This window comes from Protopterus annectens, chromosome 1.part0, assembly GCF_019279795.1.
Source record: "Protopterus annectens isolate FY-2018-M chromosome 1.part0, PAN1.0, whole genome shotgun sequence".
In the NCBI taxonomy this organism is placed as follows: Eukaryota; Metazoa; Chordata; order Ceratodontiformes; family Protopteridae; genus Protopterus; species Protopterus annectens.
In genome coordinates, this window is record NC_056725.1 from 1,847,658,830 (window position 1) to 1,847,685,164 (window position 26,335).

The 26,335-nt window shown below is 39.5% G+C and overlaps 1 protein-coding gene across 2 annotated transcripts in view; it reads left to right on the top strand.

Annotated features, from left to right (window-relative positions):
- DAB2 (DAB adaptor protein 2) overlaps positions 1–26,335 on the top strand; it is a 472,148-nt gene that overhangs the window by 308,448 nt on the left and 137,365 nt on the right. For both annotated transcript variants that reach the window (XM_044069830.1, XM_044069823.1), the window contains exons 7-9: positions 1,308–1,334; positions 8,266–8,319; positions 10,999–11,061. In XM_044069830.1, the coding sequence (XP_043925765.1) occupies positions 1,308–1,334; positions 8,266–8,319; positions 10,999–11,061 (144 nt within the window). The remainder of the gene's footprint in view (positions 1–1,307; positions 1,335–8,265; positions 8,320–10,998; positions 11,062–26,335) is intronic.

A 26,335-nucleotide genomic window follows, 5' to 3' on the forward strand; every position in this document is an offset into this window, starting at 1 on the left:
TTAATGGCATAGATTACTCTATTAGTATTAAAACAGGTCCAGTGGTTTTGTCGCGTTTTAAAGGAGCTAAATTAGTACACTGAGCTTTGCAGCAGTCTTAGTTGTATAAGCATTTAACGGGACTGGTTTGTATTGAGGAAGGTTAATCACTTTCTGGCATCCAAGCCAAAAGTGACTCATTGTAGAAGTGCAACCGCATTGTCAGCTATTTCAGAAATGCAGCTAATCCCCAGCAAAAAATCCATCTGAATGTGGCATTGACTGACAACCTAGTGTTTGGTTTCTTGTGATCAGTGCTAGAAATGTGTAAAGGAAAGCACTTGCTTAGCAAAACTGCAAACCTGGTTCTAGACAAAGATGCAATAATTTAACAGGAGAAATGGTTAATCACCATGAAGATACTTTCCCAGTTCACAGCAGAAAGACTGTGCTGTAGGTTTAAAGCATGGTGGGGGTAGACTGCAAACACACATGATTGGTAAAAGTTACTTGCATGCAATCGAATTAGCCTTGGCTAAATATTGAAGGGGATAAGATAAAGCTAATATGATGCGATTTGGTTCTTTTGTAATGTGCAAAAGGATGAAATGGATGGAGGGTGAAAGGGAATGCCAGGATCAGCCATAAATAGCAACAGACTAACCCACCCAAGCAAAAGGGCAGTTTGTAGCTAATTTATTGCTTGGCACCTCTTGCATGATTTGGTTCAGAACAGATTGTGCACTCTAGTCAAGAGCTTTTCACATTCATCCCTTTACCCTAAAGGGAATTTAAGGCTTTCTTGACTGAATGACCAGTGACATGATTTTGGTGCTCTTGTCCAACAGTCTGCTGGGAACTGCAATAAACTCTGAAATGAATCCCAAAAGGAGAATGCCATCAGTGATGCACATGCCAAATGCTGGTAAACTATAATATGGAATACATGCACATTACAACAAACTGTAATGGTCATGAAGGCCTCTGTTAGCTTAAATTTATTTGATTAATGTTCTAGTCACTGAATTTGACTGCTTGACTTAATTATTGTTTTTCTCATTTACTGAAATTTGAAGTGTTTGACCACTGGATGAATGGCTTTCCTTTATGTGTATTGGTAAAAGGAAAGTGTATAGATATGAGTGTGTAGATCTGTGTAATATATACACACGTGCACACTAAATATTGTGTATCCAATAAGAGCAAGCACTTGAGGACACAAGCTAAAAGTTAATCTGTCAGTGAACCTAAAATTCATTGTCAAAAATATTGATAAAATACGGATTTTAAAGTGTTTAACTGAAATGTATTTTTGTATCTTTAAACAGGGCCAGGAAAATAATGGACCAGTTCAGGTAAGAGTTAAACTGCATGCATCTATTTATAGAGCCTCACATATGCTAATTTTCAGTTGGTTAGCAACCTTACCAGAGATCAATCTGTAGCATTTTTGGTGAAATCAAACCACATGCTAATGAGATGTTTGGGTACTAGTTAAGGTCAGTATATTTTTCAAATCTGAAAGTAGTTTAGTCTTGCAAGAGTCTGTTTCAGTAGTTAAGATACTTTTTTTTTTTTAAATCCTTTACAGCAGCATTCATTAGTCCAATGTTTATTTTTTAACCTCCTAAAAAGGTTATTGCAGTGTCCTATACAGTCCTGACCAATGTATTTTATACCAGAGACTGCATCCATGATTGCATTATTGGGTGGGTTTGGCATAATGGTTAGTCTTTTACCGGATAAATACAAAGTAAAAGAATTTATTCTGACCAGGTTATTGTCTAGGCTTAAAATGACCCAGCAGGGCAGTTAGCGCTCTATTCACCTATTTAGTGCATAGAAATAAAGAACGGGCATAGTCATTGATTTCATCTGTAGTAACTGCATTATTTAATGCATGTTGTATTCATATTTTTTCTGTTCCTAGTTTATTCCTTCAGCGATAGCACGTACTTGTTTTGGTAGTCTTTCTCTGTTATGGTTAATTTTCTATAATCAAAATCCAGTATCTACAAAAATTGACTACATACGCCGCCTCTACACATTATTCCAAGCCATGAAAAACATGGTTTTGTCTTAGTACAGTGGATATTTGCCTGCATAGTTTTGTTCCATACATTTGTACTGAGGTAGTACATGGTACAGAGACTTGATTACTTGAACTATTCTATTCATTTTTTTTTCTGTTATGCCAAGGATCTGGGTTTCCCTGGGATACAAAAATAAACACTTTGGAAAAGCCAAATCCCTTGGTCAAAAAAGGGCAAGCTTTATACATCTCAGGTGCTGTGTTTAATTCAAGTTAGGCTTAATGGGATATATGTGCTAGATAGGTGAAATGACTGTCGGACTTACAGCCCCAGTAACTAGATTACCTCTTCATTTGGAAAGCTAGACCAGTATAGGACCAGCTGTCATAGTTGCATTTTACCCACAGCACAAGTTCTGTAGCTTAAATCCTTTTATGCTGACTATGGTGCATTCTGTGCAGACTTGATATTCTAAGCACATGAAATTGTGTGCACATAATTGTGCATACATTGCAAAGTAAAAGCAGTGCCTGCACTTCATTTTGCCATTACCTCCTGGCGCTTCACGTAACCTACACAAGACCAACTTGTAAGCTACTGTACTGCACAATTTCACATTTCTATCTGGCAGGATGATAGAATTAAGGTAGATAATTTAACCACATACATACTTCAGAAAAGAGTTTCTTCCTGAATGAAAATCTAAGGTTTTGAGCCTTAATTTTCATAAACTCTCTTATCCTAAAGCTTTACCTGCATGGCTGAACCATGCTTCATTTACTACAAGGAGATCAGGAGTAACACTTTCAGTCATCAAATGAATCAAAATGGTTGCAAAAGCTACCTGTCTGAAATTGAACCATGGAATCTGGGTTTGCAGCATTGCTGGTCATACTTGCTTTTGAGTTTAATAACTAGAGGAGCAGTAGGTCCTTCTGTGAGCTGTACCTCTTGCAAAACTCCTACCAATCACAAAAAATCCAAGGAAGTATGTGTCTATAGAGCAAAAATGCTCCAACCATAAACCTGTAGATATTTGGCACAAAACTGTAGAAGATGTACCAACAAAAAGGCTTCTTAATCCAAATTACAAGAATCACTTTAAAACAACAAAACACCAACTTTATCACCATGTTTTTCGCCCACTATAGAGCTTCATCAGATTAATTTGAAACCATCCCATCATTCCTTAAATTCAATCAAGTAGTTTTAACCAGTAGAACTTGCACATTGAGTATTTAGGTTTCAAATTTACCTTAAATCTATTCATAAAAAACGGTTATACAAAATCTCATACAAGTCCTTGTTAAAACGTATATTGGTATTTTGACTAGAAAAAAATTCTTGTTACATTCTAAATTAACCTTTTCACCTAAATTATATTGGCATGAGATGGAAAGGCTGGTAAATCTACAACTTTGCTGCCATCTTCTGATGAAGCTAAAAAGGGAAATGTGAAAAATGAAAAGTACGTTCAAGCAGGTGCATTGTAATGTATAGAAAAATGAAAACTTTCTACCATATGTACCAAATAAGGCACTTGTATCCAAATGCCCTAGAAAAATGCTTTTCTTGTAGAATACCAATATTTTAACTGACTTATATAATGGGATTTTTATAATCTGTTTTATGAATATATTTTTAAGGAGTATTTAGGTTTTAAGTAACTTAATTGATGTGCAAGTTCTATTGGTTAAATCTATTTGAATATATAAGGAATGATGGGATTGTTTTATATTCTGATTAAGTTCTATAATGAACGGAAAACGTGGCGATAGTGTTTTAATGTGATTTCTTATAACTTGGATTACTAAAGCAACCTTTTTGTTGGTACATGTTCTACAGTTCTTTGTGCCTAATCTTTGGGTTCTTGCAAAACTCCACTTTTTTTTTTTTATAGTCCAAGGTTCAGGATTTGACAACTAATCTGATCTTCACCAGGGAAAATGGTGTTGTGGTTTCATACCAGTGGCACCAGTCACATTAATATGCAAAAATGTGCACTTGATGACATACGTGAAGCCTTTCACTAGTGAGTTGTAGGCCTACTACATGCACACCTAAGAACAGGCTTCGTAAAGCACCCACCTGTCTGGGTTGTGGGACTGGCTTACCATATCCTATTCACACTTCTAGCTGGATTCATTTCCACAACTCCCTTTCCCAAAGTAGTTGTACTTCCAAGTAAACCATTACATGCACAGCCATGCATATTACTTTCCAGAAAAGGTTTGAAATGTATTTCAATACTACAGTTTTCTGTTTTACCACAAGATAGATCTCTACCACTCCAGATTACCTGACAGGGACTCTTACTGTTGAAGTATGCAAAATTACAAATTGTAGTGTGGTGTGCACAGTCTGGCCAATCAGAGGGCAGCTTGTCATAATTTGTTTTAGTCAGATACAAACTTTTTAAAGGGAAATATTCAGTGCAGTAAAATCCAATATGCAGACAAATGTATAATTGTGGTGGGAAAATAAATAACCAGATTATGCAAATAGTATGTGTAAAAGAGGAATCTAACCAACTTAAATTTCTCACTTAATGGGGAAGAGTTCTATTGGCACTAGCCAAATCTGTCTTGCTAGGCAGAGAAGTTCAGAAATATAATTGCTGATGCAATATAGTAAGCTGGCCTGTACAAAGCAAGTCCTGGATGGCACTTGCTGCAAACCATAAAATGTGCCAGCTCAGCATTCCATCTGACCCTGCAGAGGGATGTTTTCTAATGAGGCCACAATACAAGGCATAACATTAGCATCATTCACACTTCTCCTTTGTGAACCACTGCACATGGTAGTACATAGGAGAAAGCAATCCTAATATATTTTTTTTTTTGGCCAGTGATCCTCATGCAGGAAAAAATTGTAAATTCATATCTGTTTACTCTGTCATGGTAATGACAACTTTTATTCAGTTGCATTACCCATGATTCACACTCTGCAGCCCGGGTGCCTAATTTCTGAATAGAACTATAGTTTTTGGATTGTTACTTTGTAGGACTGTAAACCAAAGCATCTGAGTAGCTCGCATTCTGACCGTAGCATTGTTCTGTAGCTGCATAGGATTCCTCCTTGTGTTGCTCTACTGTTGAGGTACACTGTAGGGTGCTGTCCTTTCCCTATGAACCTGACCAAGTGCACCCCTAGATATAAAAGTATCTACCAGAGCAATACATTCTTGGTTGTAGTCTAGCCCAGCTAGCACTGGAGGTAGAATCAGGCAAACTATCGGTAAGCATTTAAAAAGCTTAATCGGAGATATTTCTAATGAGGCATAGGAGAGGCTAAACTTTGGTACCTCATTGCCATTGGAGATATTTCTGAGGCAGAGGAGGGGCTAAACTCTACCTCACTGTTTCTAGGAATGCCCTCACCTGCTTTAGTTAGGGTATGCCATGACTGAATAGCCTTTACCTTTGCAGGACCTGGCCTACTATTGCCATCAAATACTGATCTTTAATATTGCAATTCTGCAATTTCTACCTCATAATTGCCTTTAAAAAAAAGGGTAGTGGTAACTATTCTTACGAACCAAGTATGTTGATATTCCTGTTGGACATTCACTGTAGATTACTACTTCCTGTTGGGAAGTAGTCCACTGATCTCCAACATTGCTTGGCCTATTATTCTAAAGGGCATTGTGGTCTCTCCGTAATACAAAATGGATCCCAAAAGCTGTTGGTGCCTGCCAGTCCCCCTTGGTTGGGTCACTGGATAGCTCCACTCAACTTGTCAGTCTTACTCTGTGCCTAGAGCAGATGAACAATCAGACTGGGACTCTTCAGTTTGCTGTAGTGTAGTCTGTAGGGGACCTGATACGGTCAACTCTTTCTGGTACCAGCACTGACTGTATGGCCCAGAGTCTACTGGACTCCTGGAATACCCCCCCCCCCCCATCCAATGTCTCATGTATTTCCCTTTGTAAGGTTTGCATAATGGGCACAAGTAAGCATCTGTCTGGAATATAGCCTGCTGAAATTTCTAACATTTGCCACCACCTTTGTTTAGAATTAAGCCAATTTATGTTTCAGAACTTGCAATATTTTTCATTGCAATGTTGCTATTCATTGTAAATAATGGGTGACCACTTCTTTTTTCTGGATTTTCAGTGGATATGGTCAATTTCTTTACTCCTGAAGTAATAACCTGGAATAAGTTTAATGGAGATGCTTTCCCACTTGTAGGGAAGTGGAGCAGTTGGCCAGGCTGCCCCTTCTAACTTTTAAAATGTCAAATGAACACTAGACATTTCTCTGCTCAAGTTAAGTACTAGTTTTAGGGAAGCCATCTTTTCAAAACCCCCAGAATGGGGTATTTCTTATTGAAAAGTGAGATTGTGCAGGAGAAACCAAACCATACCAACAGCCAGTGCATAGGACTGGATTTCAGTTTTTTTTGCTCCCCCCTATAAAAGCTCTCTTGCAGAAGCAGGTATTCAGTTTCAATGCAGCTGGTAGTGGAAACATTTTTGAACTAAAACATCTCTGGGCACTGTTCATGCTTTCTCATAAGATGAAAATTCCCAGATGGGGACTTCTGCTTAAAGCCCAAGCTAACTTTTTGGCAAGCAAGTGATGTTAATTTTCATTTTGAAGTTGCCTAAAATATGCATCATCTTTGATATTGCTGCATGAATAGCATCTTTCCCTTGTCTAGAACACAGATCTTTGAGATGGTGAAATCTTGTGATTTGGGATATTTTTTCAGGAAGGGGGTTTGAAGGTAGCTTCATTTAAGAAAGTCAGCTTGAGGATCCCTCTTTCATCCTCCGACACTGCTCCATTTCCTGAAGCCAATAGTAATGCTATGCTGGGTGATCTTATTTCTTAATGCCAGACATATGCAATGGCTTTAAAATTTAAGAACATACACGACTTCCCAATCCTGAACCTGTTGATTCTTGTGTTGGCAGATGGCATCTTTTTAGCAGTTTTGACTGCTGACCTGAGAGTGGGTTTTTTGTACAATTTGAGCCAGTGGATGTCTTAGTTGGACAGGACAGAGTAGTGTGCATGTGTACTGAGAGGCATATACACCTTATTTCAAGCTAATTTTTGCTTATTTGCACATCAAACATGCATCCCCTTAGGATGAATGTACTTCCCCTCCAAGGTGATCAGAGGAAGTAAGCTTGGATCAAGCTCTAATGCATCCCACTAAGGGAAACATTGCAAAGCAATCCTCAAGCTGTTATGGTGAAAATGTAGTTTTGTAAAAGATGCAGATTGTATCTGGGCAGTACCTGATTTTTTCAGTGAACTGAGCAGCATGTGTTAGGTTTATTAGACGATTGGGCACACACTGAAATCTGAATTAAGCTAGTTTTCCCCATATTTTCAGCTGAAATTACAAACTTCCATTTTGAGCACTGCCACTTCCAACAGATATACTTTAATTCCAATCTCTGTACTAATCTACTGAATCTATGTAGACCTGATTATGTGAAAGCTATCTCCACATCAGAGGGGCAATAATGACTGCATAGTAGGAATTGGCTTGGAGAGACTGTAGTTTCTCTCTGGAGCAGAGTGGTTAAATCCTACCAGAGAAATGTCTGAAGGCCCCAGAGCATGTGCGCACAGATCTGGGTAATCCCATACAAAGAGTGCTGCCCACAGACACAAGCTTGACCATCCCCAGGGAAGAGAAGCACGCAGCTATTCATGTTTGGAATAACTGGGTAGTATACTGCCCCTATTGCTCAGCAGGGAGGGTGCACCAACAGATGTAGCACTGCCACATCTTGGCACTTTGATATCTTTCCTGGCAACCTTTGCTACTGGGAGAAAGATGGAGAAATATCCCATCATGGTGATATCCCATCATGGTGGGAGAAATGTTCTGGGCCACCATGGCTCCAAACATCTAAACTTTGTCCATGATTAAAAATTGCTCTAATGCACTTAAATGCATCAGCAGATTTTGTATCTACATGTGTAAGTATAAAACTAATTATATTAGACGGCAGATGAGGCACTCAGGCAAATCAAGGGTATTTGAGAACTGTGCTTGCCATTGATGTGGGATAAAAAATGGTATAGAATTCCTACATGATCTATATTTGAATTGGATGATTCATATTCTACATGGCTGCAATGTTTTTATAGAATTTTGTATAACCATTTCCTAAACTTTGAGATGTTATGGCAATAAATCTAATGCAGACACTAAGTGGAGTTTGACACATGCTGCACTGATCCACCTAGCTATTTACAAATGAGTTTAACAATCTTGTTTTCCTTTACAGAATGGCAGTGATGCTCTTTTGACACTTTCTGATGATGTTAACAAACTTAAACTAGTAAGTCTTTATTTTTGTGTATCAAATACTTGTGTATCTGGCTAAATGTATGCACATTATGGACGTCCCACAGATGTAACAAAATCTCTGGTGCCTCTACCTTAGACTGGATTCTATAATGCCCCAAATTAAATCCTCTCAGGTGCTCATAACCTCTTAGCATTTCATTGCAGCACTAAATGCCAGCTGACTAGCTTTTCAGAGACTCCTACTTCAAGTTTCACTTCTGTTTAATTCCATTTTCCTTCTTATACTAAATGAAGTACCCCCAATAAGTACCAAAAAAATGAATCTAATTTAGCACCCTGCTTTCAAAAAGTACCAAATTGCTTATTTTAATATGGAGACAGTAAATTAAAACTCCAAAGCTTTTTGGACTGCAATCAACCATATGTTAAAAGTTGATACACCCACACTACCTTGCACCCATTTCTAACCATGCTGACACAGAGCCAGTGACCCACCTATCCAAGCAATGACTTGTTAAACCCCTGGCACAGGCAGACAAGTTTCACTGTTAGCCCCAAAAACACGTGCACTTTAAAACCAGTATTAAAAGTTTGATTGTAGAAATTAACTTTAAAGCCTTACCCCCCCCCCTTGCCCTGAGAAATCGGAGTACTTGCTGAGTCGCTAGCTTTTCCTGTCTATCCTAATAAACTGTTCCATCCCCAAAAGCTATGTCCCAAGTCCCAAACCTATGGAAAAGGTGCTACATTTCCAATCCATAAAGCTGGAAACAAATGAGCGCTCAGATTTCAGGCCTATAGCCATACTGTCTCCACACTGAAGTTCTGACAAAGTATATTCAGTCACAACTCCTGAGCTTTCTCCATTAACTCTCCACTTTCCCCTACACTGCATGGTTTCCATACTTTTTTTAATAGGACACATGCAACTCTCCTTTTCTAACATCCATTACAAACTTAAACTTGGCACACTTCCTAAATTTGTCCAAAGCTTTCAACATGACATCTCCTCAGAAATTGCTTCAAAGTCCTTTTGCATGGGAATAAAAATCTTCACTATCTTGGTTCATGTATTCCTATGCAGACTAGTTTTTGAAGCAGTAAAATGCAAAATGACAGCTCTTTTCCTTCACATAATGGGTGTCCCTCAAGGTTCCATTTTAGGTCCCCTGTTCAGCTGGTTAATTCCCCACCTAGCTTCTAAGTATGTCACTGTCCTACATAACACTTCAATCTGTTCTGCTAAAAGTATGAGACTTGGGTTAATTAAATCCCCCCCCCCCTAAAAGGCCAGATTGTCTGCAGTTGCACCTTAACCCTAATAAAAAAAAAAAAAAAAAAAAAAACTCCTGTTTACCTGAAAACATTAAACTTACTACAGAAATTTCAATCACTTTTAATGCCACCAACAAAGAACTAACAAGTCAAGCAAAGCTTCTAGGAGTTATTGATCAAAGTTTTTAAAACCCGATCGCATAAAATAAGCAATAAGAAACTCCCACCAGAAGCTAGCTACTCTCTAGAGTCAAACAATACCTCACAGATAATACCTAAAATAGCAGTGTGCATTCACTTCTCATCCCTACTTGACTATGTGCTACTCTCATCATGATTAGACCACAATCCACTCAACTCTCACTGTGTGGTGATGTGGGCAAATTTGCCAGTCATGGCACAAAATCATTGTTTGGCCTTTAAGCACAGAAGTTTTTTCTTTTGATAAGGCATCACCTCACTTTCCCAACTAGTCACTACTTAAACTTCTATATTATCCAGACAAATGCCCTAGTCTGAGAACTATTCTCTAATGTTACTACCATATGTAGGCTGAGATCCATTGACAATGTTACTTATGGTACAAAAGCTAAAAGTTAGCTGGTGACTTTGTACTCCTTCCTGGTCAAATTTGGAACTGCCTTCATCTCACTTAAACACAGGAAGCACAACCTTTTTACACACAGGAAGCACAACCTTTTTAAAGCACAGAGTACCCAAGATACCTGGCTTGGTACTTGCACAACTGGATAATGTCCTGCCCCTTACTTTCTCCTTTTCTTTCCAAGCACTGTTTTCTCGGTTGTTGGTCTAAAATCTCCATCCTCTACCTCTCCCTCTCAATACTAGTCCTCAGTTTCCTCCTCCTTCCCCTCATCTGTCAAGTTAGTTTCCAAATAGGTTTCATAGCTCTTTACATGCTGCTAATCTGTGTAATTGTATATTTGTTGATTACCTCTTTGTCTGTTTTACTATGTTTATGTAATGTTGTTTTTTTCTGGTACTTTCCAGAAGTTTTCATTGCATGATGCTAATCTGTTTAAGTTTTGTATGTTTTGATTGCTTGTATACCTGTCAAAAATATTCTTTATGTAACAGAATTTTTCTGGAGATTCTTCCCATGCCTTCACTGAAAAGGGATAGCTTTCTGCCCAGTGTCAGTCCTGGTAAACAAAACAAATGCAATAAATATTGCCCGGATCTGATTTTTACTTCTGTGAAAAAGCTAGAGATTTCACACTGCATTCAAGTTACTGCTCATGTGAACCTGTGTCTTGGTAGTGTTGTTTTGTGAATTTTGTTTTAGTAGGGCAAATGTTTCTGGGGAATGCTTTTTTAGCTTTGCTATAAATTATACTGTCATGTAAACTTTGCAGATAGAATATCAGATCACACTAGATGCATGCATCTGAGCAAAATGTTTCTTCTCTCAAAGGGTGTTGATCAGACAGATTTGTTTGGGAATATGTCTACTCCTCCAGACTTGAATTCTCCAGTGGTAAGTATATTCTACACCTAGCAAGTGAAGGTAGGCTATAATTTGAAGCCCCCTTTGAGGGGATGGCAATTCCTGTACTCATTTGCTGAATATCTTTTAGTACTCTTAATTTTATAAGACTTAATCTAATTTTTGTTTTTAAAATTGTGATGAGCCTCTTTGCCTTCTAAAACTATTTCATACTTCTCATACAACAGAACCAATTGTTGTAAGTTTTATGCATACCCTAGTTAGAAACTATATTGAACATTCTCTTTTTGTTCCCATGGAATGCTAACGTGTTAAGAATGTGTTCACCTCCAGTCTAGTAATGATTACTTAAAGCTAGTAATGTTGAACCCTTGTTACTTGGAAAAGTAATCAAAGCAGTGCGTACCAGTTATGTAATATAATGCATGCTGCCCAGCAAGACTTCTTCGTACGGCAGGTTTGATGGTGCCCATGTAGTATGCAGTTGCCACTTCTGAAAGCCAGAAAGTTACTATTGTACCACAGGACACTTGTGCTTGGCCACCACCTGTTTCTCAGGCCTTCAGGCCAGCACTCCTGATAGGATTATCTAGGTTTGCAGAGGACTGAAAATTGGGTGGTCATCACTCTTCCACGGAGTCCTAATTGTATGGATTAGACCATGTTAAATTGTGCAATGACAATGGCATCCTATAATGTTGGTAAACAAAAATATTTTCACACACAGGTGATGCATCCTCCAATTGGACACTATAAAAAGATGTCTAAGGGAAACCAGTTCTAGAAATCCAAGAAGAGTTTAGAACCAAGTCATGAAAACAAATGGATTGAGGCAGCAGCTATGAGATCATGTCCCACTAGTATTAAAATAAGACTTTCTAAATGAACTTGTGTAAAAGAATATTGAACATTAGGCATTTCATCCAGAAGACTGGTTGCAGCATCCTAGGACACACTGGAAACCTCCATTTCTCTACTCTGTCTTATAGAATGGTCATTGCAGATCTGTATCTAGGCTTTAAAGCCATGAAAACTCGACCCGCTTTGATTTCCTATTCCTTTACATGACATGGTATAACAAATACCATGTTCAAGGAACTAAACTTTCAACAGAAGACATTTGATTCCTATCCAAATGTATCCCTCACCTCTGGAGCAAAAACAAAACACTCCACTACATGCCAATCTGAACAGCACCCCAAGGTAAAGTTGGATAATTGGATATACAGCCTTAAAATTCTTCTTAGTCTAACTTGCCTTGCTCTACTTGATTAAATTTTTGAAGGGGTGGGTTGGATTGGCTAGTAATTTAGTCTCAGCACTAATTGCCAAATAGCTGAACTTATGAAGCACACAGTGGAGTAGTAGCAATTAGGCACTCCATTTTAAGTTTTTGCTGCAGGATAAGTCAATTTGATACCATGGTCTAGATGTTCTGTTGGGTAGATATTTAAGTTTTCTCAGACTTGAAAAGTTTTATTTTCTCTCCAGTGAGATTTAAAATTCATGAAGCCCTGCAAATCTGTTTTCTGTTTGTGGAATTGCAAACTGTTTTTCTGCAGTTTTGCTACGTCATTAGCAGATCTTTGACTTTATTTTTTTTTCTTTCAAGGTACTCTAGACTCTACTTTTACAGCAGTTATAACCTACCATACAAAAAATCCAATGCAGCTCCAAGGTAATAGCCAGCCAAAAACTCCAGCATGATCCAATAAGCACAACTGTTTAATCAAATTGTAAAAAACAACGTAACAAAGTTACCACTTAGCTTTCACCTAGAAACAAGCCAGGCATCATCAGAGTAGTAGAACATAATTAACCAACATTTATAGATTCAAACAGTCCCGCCCTTGTACCTATCAGTAAAAAAATTAGAGAAAACTGTATGAAAATTGTATAAAAATACGAAAGGAGTTTTAAAACAAATGTTGAGTTGTTAAAATATTAAAATGTTCTTAATTACAAAAAAAAAATAACCTTTGTAAAAAAACAAACATAATAGTAAATCTTGCTTGTAAATTACATGAATATCAAAAAGAAATAAAGTAAATGTAATCAAAACTTCTAATAAACAAATAAATATATATAATAATAATAAACCACTGTGAAAATGTATTTGTGTGTACGAATTTGTAACACTCATAAAAAGGGACCTATATTTTAAAATACTAGCCATAGAAATGTTCTCGTTAATACCTGGAGGTCTGGATGCATTTAGTCTGTTGCCACATTGTCTCCCTCATCTCTAATAAGGTCTTAAAATTGCCCCCTCTATCATTATTGGGTGTCCTGTACACAATAAAAAATATAAACTTCTTAAAATTGATGCAAGTCAAACTATGTAAATATAAAGCGTTGGTGGTCTTTTTATTCTTTATGTCCCTAACATGTTCAAGGATTCTTAACCTTAATTTTCTAATGGTCTTTTCGACATAAAAACTGGGACAACTTAAACAGGTGGCAATATAAATGACCTTCTTAGTATTAGTTACAATGACCAGGACATTTAATGGTTTTGTAAAAATTTTGAACTGTAACATAAGGGCCATTGTTGATAAATTTGCATACACTACAGGAACCACATTTGTTCATATTGGAGGTCTTATAGGGTCCATTTTTAGATGTATCCCTTTCCAACAGCTCCTTCAAATTCAGCCTCCTACTGTATGTAATAAGAGGTGTGTTCCCAATGATCAGAGTGGTTTCCTTATCTATAGTGTAACAACATCTTAACTATTGTATCTGAGTGGCCATTAAATGGCAGAATCATGGCGCTCTTGTGTTTCTCGTGAACATAAGTAAAACTAAAGTTACTCTGATCATGGTTCTTGTATAAACCTCCCTGATGCATCGGCTTGAATGTTAAATGTTTTTTGACATCCACCTAATTTCTGATCCTATTTAAAAGATGTAAAGGGTACCCTCTTTGTGTAAACGTACATGAGGCTCAGATTAAGAAGGTTAAACAAATCAGATGACCATTTACCAGAAAATATGACCACTGGGGAGCAGTTCTGTTTACGTGAAATGACATCTTCTAACCAGTTTAGAGTTATGAAACCAGACAAGGGTGGGGTGTGGTTATATTAACTACTGATTACTCCAATAGAATGTCCAGTCTATTGAATGATGCCAGTACCTATATTGGGGTATCATGCAATGAGATGTATATGGCATACTCTAAAATAGACTGGCTTCTATATGAGTGGCTTATGGACGGAGTTATTCATCATGAGGAACATCACTACTTGCAGGTATATTTTCCGGTGACCCCTTCCAGTTTTGGTATACCAAAAATTCATAATCAAAATAACCCACCCTTTCGTCCAATTGTATCGGCCAAAGGTTCTAAAACAAACTTTGGCTTCCTATGTGGATTTTTATTGTAAAAACAGTTAAGCACTTTCCACATATTTTGCGTGACTCTTGGCACTGCTTAGATGTTATTAGACGACAACACTTTGACGTGCCATTTACTATGGTTACTATTGATGTCATTAACCTTTTTTCTGTGATACCACAGTCAGAAGGTTTGGATTTATTTAAAACCTATCTAGATAGTAGAGGTGGTTTTCACACTGTCAAAAGATCACTTGTTGACCGTATGGACCTTATTTTATCTAATAACTTTCTGGCTTTTGAAGGTGAATTGTACAAACAAGTTACGGGTGTTGCCATGGGGGCAAAATGTGCCCCAATTTACGCTAATTTAGTTCTGGCACAATGGGAACTAGATAGTTTTTTTTTTATCATTTATGCAGTACGTGGCATTATACCTCCGATATTTGGACGATATACTGATTTTTTTTGGAGGGGGCCAACTGAAATGATTTATACTTTTATTGAATACCTTAACACCACAAATTTTTTGAAATTTACCTTTAAGGTACATGGTTACACCTGTAACTATCTGGACATTTTATTGTACACCAAAGGAAAACAAGGGGAACTAACTATTGAATCTAATATTTTCTGTAAAGAAACTTATTCAAATAATTTTTTACATTTTCAGAGTTGTCGCCCACTTTTTCAAAAAAGAAATGTTAAGGGCCAGATGGTAAGACTGTCCAGATTGATAAGTGAGGACGACAAATTTGTAACGGAAATTAAGGTTTTAGTGGATATGTTTACACAGAGGGTACCCTTTAGATCTTTTAAAATAGGATCAGAAATGAGGTGGATGTCAAAAGACATTTAACATTTAAGCCGATACTTCAGGGAGGTTTATACAAGGACAACCATGATCAGAGTAACTTTAGTTTTACATCTGTTCACGAGAAACACGAGAGCCATGATTCTGCCATTTAATGGCCATTAAGATACAATAGTTAACATCTTAAGAGAAACATGGCGTTACACTATAGATAAGGAAACCACTCTGATCATTGGGAACACCTCTTATTACATACAGTAGGGGGTTGAATTTGAAGGAGCTGTTGGAAAGAGAAGTCTAATAATGGACCCTATAAGACCTGCAATATGAACAAATGTGGTTCCTGTAGTGTATGCAAATTTATCAACAATGGCCCTTATGTTACAGTTCAAAATTTTTACAAAACCATTAAATGTCCTGGTCATTTTAACTAACACTAAGATGGTCATTTATATTGCCACCTGTTTAAGTTGTCCCAGTTTTTATGTCTGAAAGACTATTAGAAAATGAAGGTTAAGAATTCTTGAACATGTTAGGGACATCAAGAATAAAAAGACCACAAACGCTTTATATTTTCATAGTTTGACTTGCATCAATTTTAAGAAGTTTATATTTTTTATTGTGGACAGGACACCTGATAATGATAGAGGGGGCGATATTAAGACCTTATTAGAGATGAGACAATGTGGCAACTGAGACTAAATGCATCCAGACCTCCAGGTATTAACGAGAACATTTATATGGCTAGTATTTTAAAATACAGGTCTCTTTATGAGTGTAAAATTTGTACACACAAATACATTTTCAGTGGTTTATCTATTAACATTATATATTTTTTTATTATATTTTTTATTAGAAGTTTTCTTAACTGTATTGTATTTTGATTACTTTTATTTCTTTTTGATATTCATGTAATTTACAAGCAAAATTTGAGCTGCTATGTTTTTTACAAAGGTTATTTTGTTTTTGTAACTAAGAACATTTTAATATTCTAACAACTCAACATTTGTTTTAAAACTCCTTTCGTATTTTTATACAATTTTCATACAGTTTTCTCCGTAATTTTTTACTGATAGGTTGGTTAACAAGGGCGGGACTGTTTGAATCTATAAATGTTGGTTGATTAATTATGTTCTACTACTCTGATGCTTGGCTTGTTTCTAGGTGAAAGTGCTAAGTGGTAACTTTCTGATTGTTACGTTGTTTTTTACCATTTGATTAAACAGTTGTGCTTATTGGATCGGGCTGGAGTTTTTGGCTGGCTATTACCTTGGAGCTGCATTGGATTTTTTTTTACTGATTTAATAACCTACCATACGTTTGTCAGTATAGTTGCATACGTTTAATGCTCAATTGTAAAGGTAGACTAAGGTAGTAGCAAATGTCCCCATGATACAAGTTTCAAAGCTTCTGAGCATGTTTGACCACACTGAAAGCTTGCCATATATGGGGGGACTTGTGGGAAGCAGCCTCCCATAGCCCTACACCCGCTACTGTATCTCTGAGGTCACTCTCTTGCTGTCTGGAAAAAGTGATTACCCAAATGTAAGTGAGTTGATTTCTAGCTTGATGTGCTCAGCAAATCAGTGCAGGTAAACTGAAGTCTCCTAGTAGTTCTGAAGTTAAAAGATTTTCAGAGAAGTTTTGGCATTGATCACTTTAAAGTCGCCATATTTGGGGTTCCCATTGGGGTTGCAGCAACATAGATTGTTAGCCGAGCTTAAAGGGGAAGAAATAGCCAGTTGACAAAGGCCTGAGATTAAATCTTTCACGCTAGATTCTCTGCCTTTACTTATAAAATTAAGCTGCTCCGAGTTGTGCTTTGCTGTTGTTTGTACATTGGAAGTCATCCTAGCTCCTCTACAGTCTTGCATTTACTTTGTATTTTGTTGACCACAGGTCCATTGCTTAAATTAATAGCTCTTTGCTACTGCCATACCAGTTCATAGTGATCGTGAACGGCTATTGGTATGCACATTTCAGTAGAGCTTGGGCTGTATGTTGGCAGTAACTGTATTTTGCTGCTTCCAATAAGTTGCTTGTAAGAACTGACATGTTAATCACTGTCTGGCACCCAGTCGTTATTGACTTTGTAGTGTTTCTGGCTTCCAAGCCAACATCACCATTCTGTTTGTGGCAGTTGAGCCATAAAGCACATCTGTGGTATCCAATCTAAGATTCTGGACTATGAAAAACACAAAAATAAACTGAATGCAACCAAAGCTGCCTGAGGTGCAAGAACAAGACTGCCACAATAAAAGTTAAACTGATTACTTTCGTTTGATACTGTGACCAAACTTCTTCAGACAAAAGAATGAAACAAGCATTTTATTTAAAATTGCTTTTTCTGGTTGTATGAATGAGTTAGTTTAGGAAGTATTCATGTATCTTATTTGGAGACAGTAGTTTGTGTATCTTATTTGGAGACCGTAGTTTCCAGTTTAGAAGTTTATGCTCCAGACTAATAGATTTAATATCAGCGATTTGGCTGAAACATTTAAATAATGCCCTTAGCTGTTGTAATACTTGTATTCTGCATGCTGTTAGTGCTCTGCTTGAACTGTGTTAATTCACAGTATTAAGCTTAAACTGTCACCTTAAGACCTACAGACGTATGAGCCAGTACAGGGAGCACTTGCAGCTTATGGAGTTGTATCATGGGCTTGCTGTGAGTAGATGAAACGTCAGATATACCAATGTGGCTTGATTTAAATCTAAAGGTATGCTACATCTGCTTTATTCACAGCTTTTATGTAGGCAATTGTCAGCAGTTTCTTGAATCCAGTTGGCTTGTGTAGTTTTTAATTTACGTTTTAGTTGAAATGTATTTTGAATGTAGTTTAGAGGCTGTGACTGGAACTTAATGGGCAGGGATAAGATTAGCTAGCAAATTTAGAGCTTAACAGTTTGATAGCTTGTTCTGTTAGGAGTGTATGATAAATTTGTACTTGGGGATTTATCATTTAAACAGTTACAATGAGCTCATTGCTGTGGTTTTGCTAAACCTGTTTGCTGCATGTAAAGATGTTCATAGTGTTTTCAGTGTTGCAGTCCTTACAAATGGGGTTATCCAGCTCCTGGTAGCCCGCAGTCCACCAAAATCCTTGGCATATGACATCTGCTGCCTCCAGATTAAGCCTGACACCAGGACATTGAGTACAAAGGCAGGCAGCAGACGTCCTTTCCTCAGTCTTTCTTGCCTCTGAGCCCGAAGCAGAAACAATTCACACGAGTGCCGGACGGCCGATTACCTTTTTGTATTTTGACTTATATACAAGTACCCCATTGGGGACCATTTTTCTTTAACAAATGTCAGAAAATTAACTGTCTTGCCTGTGGAAAGCATTCTGTATCGTGATTTTCCTTCTTACTGTATGACTTGTTTTGGCCTTGAGCACAACGTCCCAAATTGTGATCTCTCTGCTTTTATTCAACCCACGTACCATATGCCGTAGCTAGGATTTTGTATAAGCACTTCAGAGTTTGGCCTGAGTTTGTCGGTATGGCATCCTCTGGTCTCCAGACTTCGGATGTTCCCAAGAAGCGAAGGGATAAGGACCACAACAGGCCTAGGGTTAAATTAACTGACACCCCTTTTAAATTGGTCGTCTGTTCAGCATTTGCAGTGAGGTGCTTCCTTTGTCCCTGCAGTCTGCGGATGTTCAGCAGCAAGGCATCTTTGGAGGCCTTGGCTGAGCCCTCCAATTTCGCAGGCGGCTTCTTTGCCTTTGGAGCCTCTGCCTGTCGCTGCCTCTTTGCCTTTGGAGCCTCTGCCTGTCGCTGCCTCTGATGGATCTGGGGCTGCTAAGCAGGCACCGGCTTCGGAGGCCTCTTGGAGACCAGGTCCAGACAGACTACCTCTGTTCACACTTTGGCGGTGGCTAGGCCTCCCGAGTTCCCCCAGCTTTCCAGCAGGCCTTCCAGCTGAAAATCTACCTCCTAAACAGGTGCTGGTCTCCCATCAATTGCCTCCAGCTCAAATGGTTAAGATGGCTAGTGATCTCTACTCTTATCAGGGGCTCTCAGCCACCTCTGTCCAAGAGGGCTAGGGAATTGTCCCCGGATGTTTTGCCTGTCTCACTCTCAGGTTTCCAGTGCCTCTGCTGATGAAGAGGGACACTCAGCATTTTTCTGGTTTTGAGGATTCTGATGCTAAAGACTTTATCCCTTCAGCCTCTCCCCCATAAGATTTCTTGTTTGGGAATACTCTGAATACCCTCAGGGAGCATTTCAGATGGGAAAGTGAGGACTACCCTCAGTCTAAGAAGTGATTAGGGAATTATTGGATTTGCTTTGGTATAAGCCTTTGGCTATTCCTCCAGTTTTGGAAGTTGTTTTCTTGAAAAATTCTTTGACTCCTAATTCTGTTCCTCCTGCTCCCAGAAAGCCTGATTGGTATTGAGTTCCTGATTCTCATCAGTTCCTTTCAAAAATCCTACTGATCCAGAAATTTCTCAGGGCGGGCTCCAAGGGTGTTAAGGCCACTATTGCTAAGAATCCGGTTTCTTCTGACAGGGAATCTAGGGCCTTAGGTGGGATAAAAAGGTTTATACTTCTTCTATCCTGGCTATTAGGTCTGTTAAGCATATGAAAGACAATTATCAGCAAAATACTTCGGAGGCCATTAAGGCTAAAATTTCTGGTTAATAAAAATTCTCTGCATTGTGGTTTTGACACTTTGGAGGCTTCTTGTAGAGCAGCAGCCACTGGTTCTGTTATCAGAAGACATGATTGTATCAGGGAACAACCCCTTTCTGAGCCTGTATAATCTAAATTACAACATGTGTCCTTGCAGAAGGACAATCTTTTGGGAAGCAAAGCAGAAGAGGTCTTGAAGTTGGAGGATAAGGCTGTCTCTGCAAACTGTTAAAGACTTCCTCCTCATTTTAGCAGACATTACCCTTCTAAGAGTTGACTTTTCCTGACCCTAGTAAACTGGGTCGCAGTAGATCTAGGGGCTACAGGAATTCCAGAGGACAGACTTCCAAGAGGCTAAACACTGGCACGCTTCGTCCTCTAAATCAGGGAGTTCTAAGCAAACTTCCCAAGGCAAACATTCTCAAAGACTCTGGCCTTACCCTGCTTGCCTCTGCAGGTCACGGTTTCCTTTTTGGGGGGGGGGGGGTTAGTCATTTTTGCAGACGTCTGGCACATTATCATGGATGACAAATGGGTGCTAAAAATTGTATTCTAAGGCTACAAATTCTCCTTTCACACCTTCCCGGTCCTCCAAGGATATAAAGATATTCCCTGACTTCAGAGGGCAGAAGCAGAAAAACAAGTTTCTTCCTTGCTAAACCTGCGAACAATAGAGCCAGTTCCTGCACTACATATAGGCCAGGTTTTTTTCCTGGTCCCCAAAAAGAGGGCACCTGGTGCCGTATTCTGGATTTGTCCATTCTAAACACCTTTCTGGTGATTCCCAAATTCAAAATGCTAACTTCAGCAGTTGCTGCCAATGCTGGCCAAGGATTCCTGGCTGGTGACTTTGGATCTAAAAAGCTTACTTGCACATCCCTATAAGGGAAAGCTGCAGGCAGTTCCTTCCCTTCAGGGCAGGAAATGGGCACTTCCAATTCTCTGCACTGACCTTTGGCTTATCTACTGCTCCCAGAGTTTTTACAAAATGTCTGGCTCCAGTCATTACCTTCTGCAGGCAAACCTTCAAATATACCCTTACTTGGACGTTTGCCTTATTCAAGCAAACTCTCTCCAGAACAACTTCTAAAGGATTTGGACTTTGTGAAGCCCAAAGAGTGAGAAGGTTCTTCAATCAATGAAAAGCAGTCAAAATTGGTACCCACCAGGGAGATTATATTCCTGATAGTGAGTCTGAACACAGCCGCCCAGATGGTATCTCTCCCTCAAGAGTAACAGATACATCTTTCAAACTACTTAAAGAACCTGGCAAGCATGATCCAGCTCTCTACAAGGCAATTCCTGCAAACCCTGGGGTTCATGGCTTCATGTATTCTGATTCCATATGCCAGGCTGCATATGAGGAAAATACAATGGTACCTCAAAACCCTTTGGTGTCAACACACTCTGGATTTAGACTTGATTCTTCCCCAGATTCTTTGCCTGCAGATGGAGTGCCTTTGGTGGGAAACTGCCTGTGCACAGAACAGAGGCCTACCTTTCTGTCCACCTTCTGTCAACCAGACTCTCACCACGGATGCTTCAGATTACGCTTTGGGAGCACATCTAGAGGGCACATGCATTCAGGGAGCTTGGAGCTATCAGCGAGCTCAGTTGCACATAAATCTGAAGGAAATGATGGCAGTTCAGCAGGCCTTGATGGCTTTCAAGCATCTTCTCTCCTGGTACTCTTCTAGTCAGGACAGACAACGCTACAATCATGGTACATCAACCAGCGGGGAGGGGACTCGCTCTTACCCCCTGTGCAGACAAAGCCTGAGACTATGGTCCATGGCAGCTTCTCTAGGTATTCATCTGATAGCCCAGTTTCTTCCAGGAAGGCTCAACACCTTGGCAGACCGGTGGAGCAAGCAGGTCCTGGATCCTCAAGTGGCAACTAAAGACCATCTTTCATCGCATTCAGTGTTGGGGCACTCCCCAGGTGGATCTCTCTTCTCCAGCCAACTACCTTCCAAATTTTTGCACCAGGGATCATCATGACGAGGCTTGGAAAGTGGACACTCTGCCTTCCCCTGGACACAACTATTGGTCTATGCCTTCCCTCTGCCTCTTTTTCCCAGACTGCTGTTAAACATAAGTGACTAAAAACCAAGGGCCCTCATCATGGCTCCAGACTTGCCCAGGCAGCATTGGTATCCACTTCTTCGCAGTCTCTCCCAGTTTAAGTCTTGGCATCTTCCCCTGATACCGAATCTCTTGGTTCAGGATGGAGGAGAGATTCTGCATCCTCACCTTCAGACTCTGCATTTGACTGCCTGGTTCATAAGTTAAACCTTTCTCAACAGGTGGTTGAGGTCCTTTGTGAGACCAGGAGGCCTAGTACTAGGAAATCTTATGCAGATAAGTGGAAAAGATTCACCCTTTGGATGCAGACTAGATGAGAAGACCCATCTCAACCTTCTCTTCCTCTAATTCTTGATTATCTGGCAGGTTTACTTAATGGTGGACTTCTATCAAGATTCATGCTTCAGCTATTTCTGCACACTGTTCTTTGAACAACACATTTTTTCTCATCCCCTGATGAAACTGTTCCTCAGGGGAGTTAGCAGTTTTTAAAGCCTCCCAAAAGGGCACCCACTCCTGCTTGGGATCTTAATTTTGTGCTTGAGAAACTTGCTCTGCCTCCCTCGGAGCCTGCTGCCTCAGTAGATTTGAGTTTCTCCTGGAAAACTGCTTTTCTTTTGGCCATTACTTCAGCTAGGAGAGTCTGTGCTGCAGGCCTTAATGGCAGTAGAGCCTTTATTACTTTCCATGTGGATCTGGTTTCTCTCTGGACTAATCCTTTTATGCCTAAGGTGGTTTCTAGCCTGACTCAACCAGTCTATCCACCTGCCTACCTTTCCTAATCCTCTGAATAGAGGAGAAAGGTTGCGGTGTTCCCTGGATGTGCATAGGCAACTTAGATTTTACCTGGACAGGACTAAAACTTTTCAAAAGTCAGATCAGTTGGTTAGTTTTGCTCCTGGAGCCCAGGGCAAGGCTATTTCTAAACATGATTTCTAAGTGGATTGCTTATTGTATTCACTTGTTACTTGGAGCATGGCAAGGTTCCTCCTCAGGGTATTTGGTCTCGTTCTACTAGAGCTACCTCTTCTGCAGCAGCTTTCTTTTAGGGGCATACCTACGAAGGACATCTGGAAGCAGCTACCTGGCTTTCCACACTTTCAGCAAACATTACATTTTGCCCTTGTTTTAAGTCCAGGGCTGGCTTTACCATTAGTGCTGCAGGGCATTCTTACCAACCATTAATCAGTGGGTTTCCTCCCCCCTTTTTTTCCTGGGCTTTGGGAATCAACCCATTTGTAAGGACTGCAGCAGTGACACTGAACATAGTACAGTTGTGTACACTTACCATAAATGTAGATGTTAGTGTGTTCACTGTTGCAGTCCTGGTTGCCCTTCCTCCATCCCCTTTTTGTTCCTCTCCTATTTTTTCCTGAGGTACAGGCTGAATTGAATATTTGCCAAACTGGCATTTGGCTTGGCCTTTTTTCTGGGGGCTTCTGACTGTTATGGCAAGAATGACTGAGGAAGTGACGTCCTGCTGCCTCCTTTGTACCTGGTGCCCTGATGTCCTTTACAACTGACACCAACGGTCATTTTTACTTGTCTTTTGGTATTCTGGCAGACTGAGGGCTACCAGGAGCCAGATGACCCATTTGTTAGGTTTGCAACAGTGAATACACTCAACATCTACATTTATGGTACATGTACACAACTGTAGTTTTTCCCACCTCCTATGTAGTTTGGATCTGGACTATGACTTTAATGTGAACCAGGGTATAGGTGTCTCAAATACCAAGTTGAACAGTTGCACAGAAACTGCAGTAACACTGAGATCCCATGCAACTAGATATGTAGCATTTGGACTGTTGTTCACTTGCACTATTCTAAAATATACTGTCCCTTCTTGAGATGGATACAGCAATACACTACATAATTTATAGCAAGGCATTCAGTTGATGGAATATGAGTCCATATCAGTAGATTTTAACCTATAACCTTTCAACTGAATTGCTTAAAGCAGTGTGAGGGAATTTGTATGCAATCGGCCCACAGAATTACAATCTAATAGTGCCTATATACATGTGAATAAAACAGCTAGAACACGCACAGTTCAGTAAACAGACGTGTAATACAAATCAGCATAAAATGTCTGACAAATGGTGTAGGTATGATTTACACTAGCCAAATGGGAGGAAAATGTTCAGGTCTTGTGATAGCAGACCGTCAGGCGAGTAGAAGTAAACTTATTAGCAACAATCATGAAATTATATTTTTTTCCTTAATTGTGTTGGGGGGGGGGGGGGGGTATTTCTTGAAAGAAGCAAGAATATCCAGTTACTCAGTGGCATGTGGTTTACAGTTCTAGTAGGCTGGGGATGGCTAGGAAAAGCAAGAGAAACTGGGGAGATTGAGCTAATAGTTGGGTTATGAATGGAGTAGTTTGGGTTTTGATGCACAATTTGAATGGAGGGAACGCAGTAAACTTGCATTCAGAAGTTTGAAGATGTGTATTAAGGAGAAGGTATTCAGATTTGCTGAGCAGGTAAATAGCCGTGTGTGATTCTCTACATGTTGGTGGATGGAGTTGTGTGAGGAGCCAAGGGCTATGATGGACAGACTGCAAGCCTTAATAAGGAGGACATTAATGTCTATTACTTCAGCAGTGCCAAGATGTGAGATCTTAAAGGAAAATCTTTGGTAAGACTTGTTGAATTTGGATTTCAGTGTGTTTAGGGAATTAAGGTTCCTGCTCTAGGTGGAGACTTGCATATCGTTCTGTGATGTGGAGTAGGGATCCCTCCGTAGCAAACAATGCATTTTCAATTGCTTCATCAGAAGGGGACAATTAGAATTTTGCTAGCAGCATAGAAATGCTAACAGGCACTGCCCTTTCCTGAGGGGGAGAGTAAGAGATGCTATTTGATATCTAGTTAGGTTTTACACAACCGTACTGTTCACTTACTATAACAGATGTCCTCTTCACTGTTGCAGTATTCACCTTGGGATCTCCTGCCAAGGATAGCCCAGTGTTTGGCCAGTATACCAAAGCCTTTAGATCTTGTATGCACTGTATGTCACATGCTCAAGACTTAATATAAAGTGATGCATGAATGCAGTTGCACAGAACTGAATTGTCCCAGCAAAAAATCTCCATAGGACAAAGAAGGCTTTGCACATTCAGAAGGAGAAAATGTAGATGGAAGTTAGACCCTTGACTAAGGATGAAACCAAACACCCACCCTCCCAAAAAAAAAGGGAGGAGAGAAAATTCTGCAACAGGGAAGAGAAAGATCTGTACTGTTTTATGGTAAGATTTTGCACAGCTGTACTACGTCCTATATCACTATTGTATTCTTTACCTTGCGGGAAGAGTACAAAAGCTTAAGAAGAGCATTGGAGGAAAACTGGGTAGAGCTCTCAATGAAATCCATACAGAATGGCTCTAGCAAACCTGCTGTTGCCCTACAAACCATATCAAGCTTAATGCTTAGTAAACATATGCACTGAAGGCCAAGCAGCAGATTAAAGCATGGAGCTAGTATCCCTCACCTAGAAGAAAGCACCAGAAGAGATCGTAACCATAGTGAAAGCTCTGACACTTGCCTTGAAAAAAATAAAGAAATGGCCTTAGAAATGAAATGCAGGAGGTGATGCTTTGTGGAAATGAAGCCCAGTATCTCTGGATGAAATGAAACATAAAGCTGGTCAAACATATGAATAGCCTTAATTTTATCCAAATACCTTGGCTGCCTATGCAATTCCAAGGTATGAAGGATTATCACTAGCAGACTGAGTAGAAAGAAAAGAGTTCCACCTGATTTAGGGACAACCCATTAACGACCTTTGGTATAAAAGGATCAGTATGAAGGGATATCTTGTCCCTGTAAACTAAGAGGGATGGCCATAAGGCCTGAAGCTCAGAAACCCTCAAGACAGGAGAGCAAGCAGTGTTGCAGAGAAGCTGAACCTGCAGACTCAAAAGGAGCCTGTCAATTTTTCTAAAACAAAATTAAGGGCCCAAGGAAGAGGAACAAGCTTCCTGGGGGGGGGGGGGGGGCTAAGATGCAGAACGCCTTTAAGAAACTGACTTCAAAGTGAGAAGACAAAGGAGGATTCAAGGGCAGACTGGCATAAATAACTGATGGAATTTTACAGAACAGGCCAGGAAGGACTGGAGCAATTCTCTCGGAACCAGAGGGCCCCCCACTGGAAAAGGGTCCTGGCTATCAGCATGGCACCAGAAAAAAAATTCTCATCCATTTGGACAAGACTTTCTGGTTACATTTTTTTTTTTTTACCTGCTCAGTCTGCCACTTGACTGTGCTGTGAAGGAATATACACTGCCTGAAGAGTTTGACAGCCAAATTCCAGGCATAAAGAGCCAGCCTGCAGGAAAGGTAAGACTTTGTGCCCGACTTTGTGCCCCCCTGCTTGTTGACTTATTGCATCATTGTGTCCATGTAGAACCTTCAGAGGGCCTGGAGA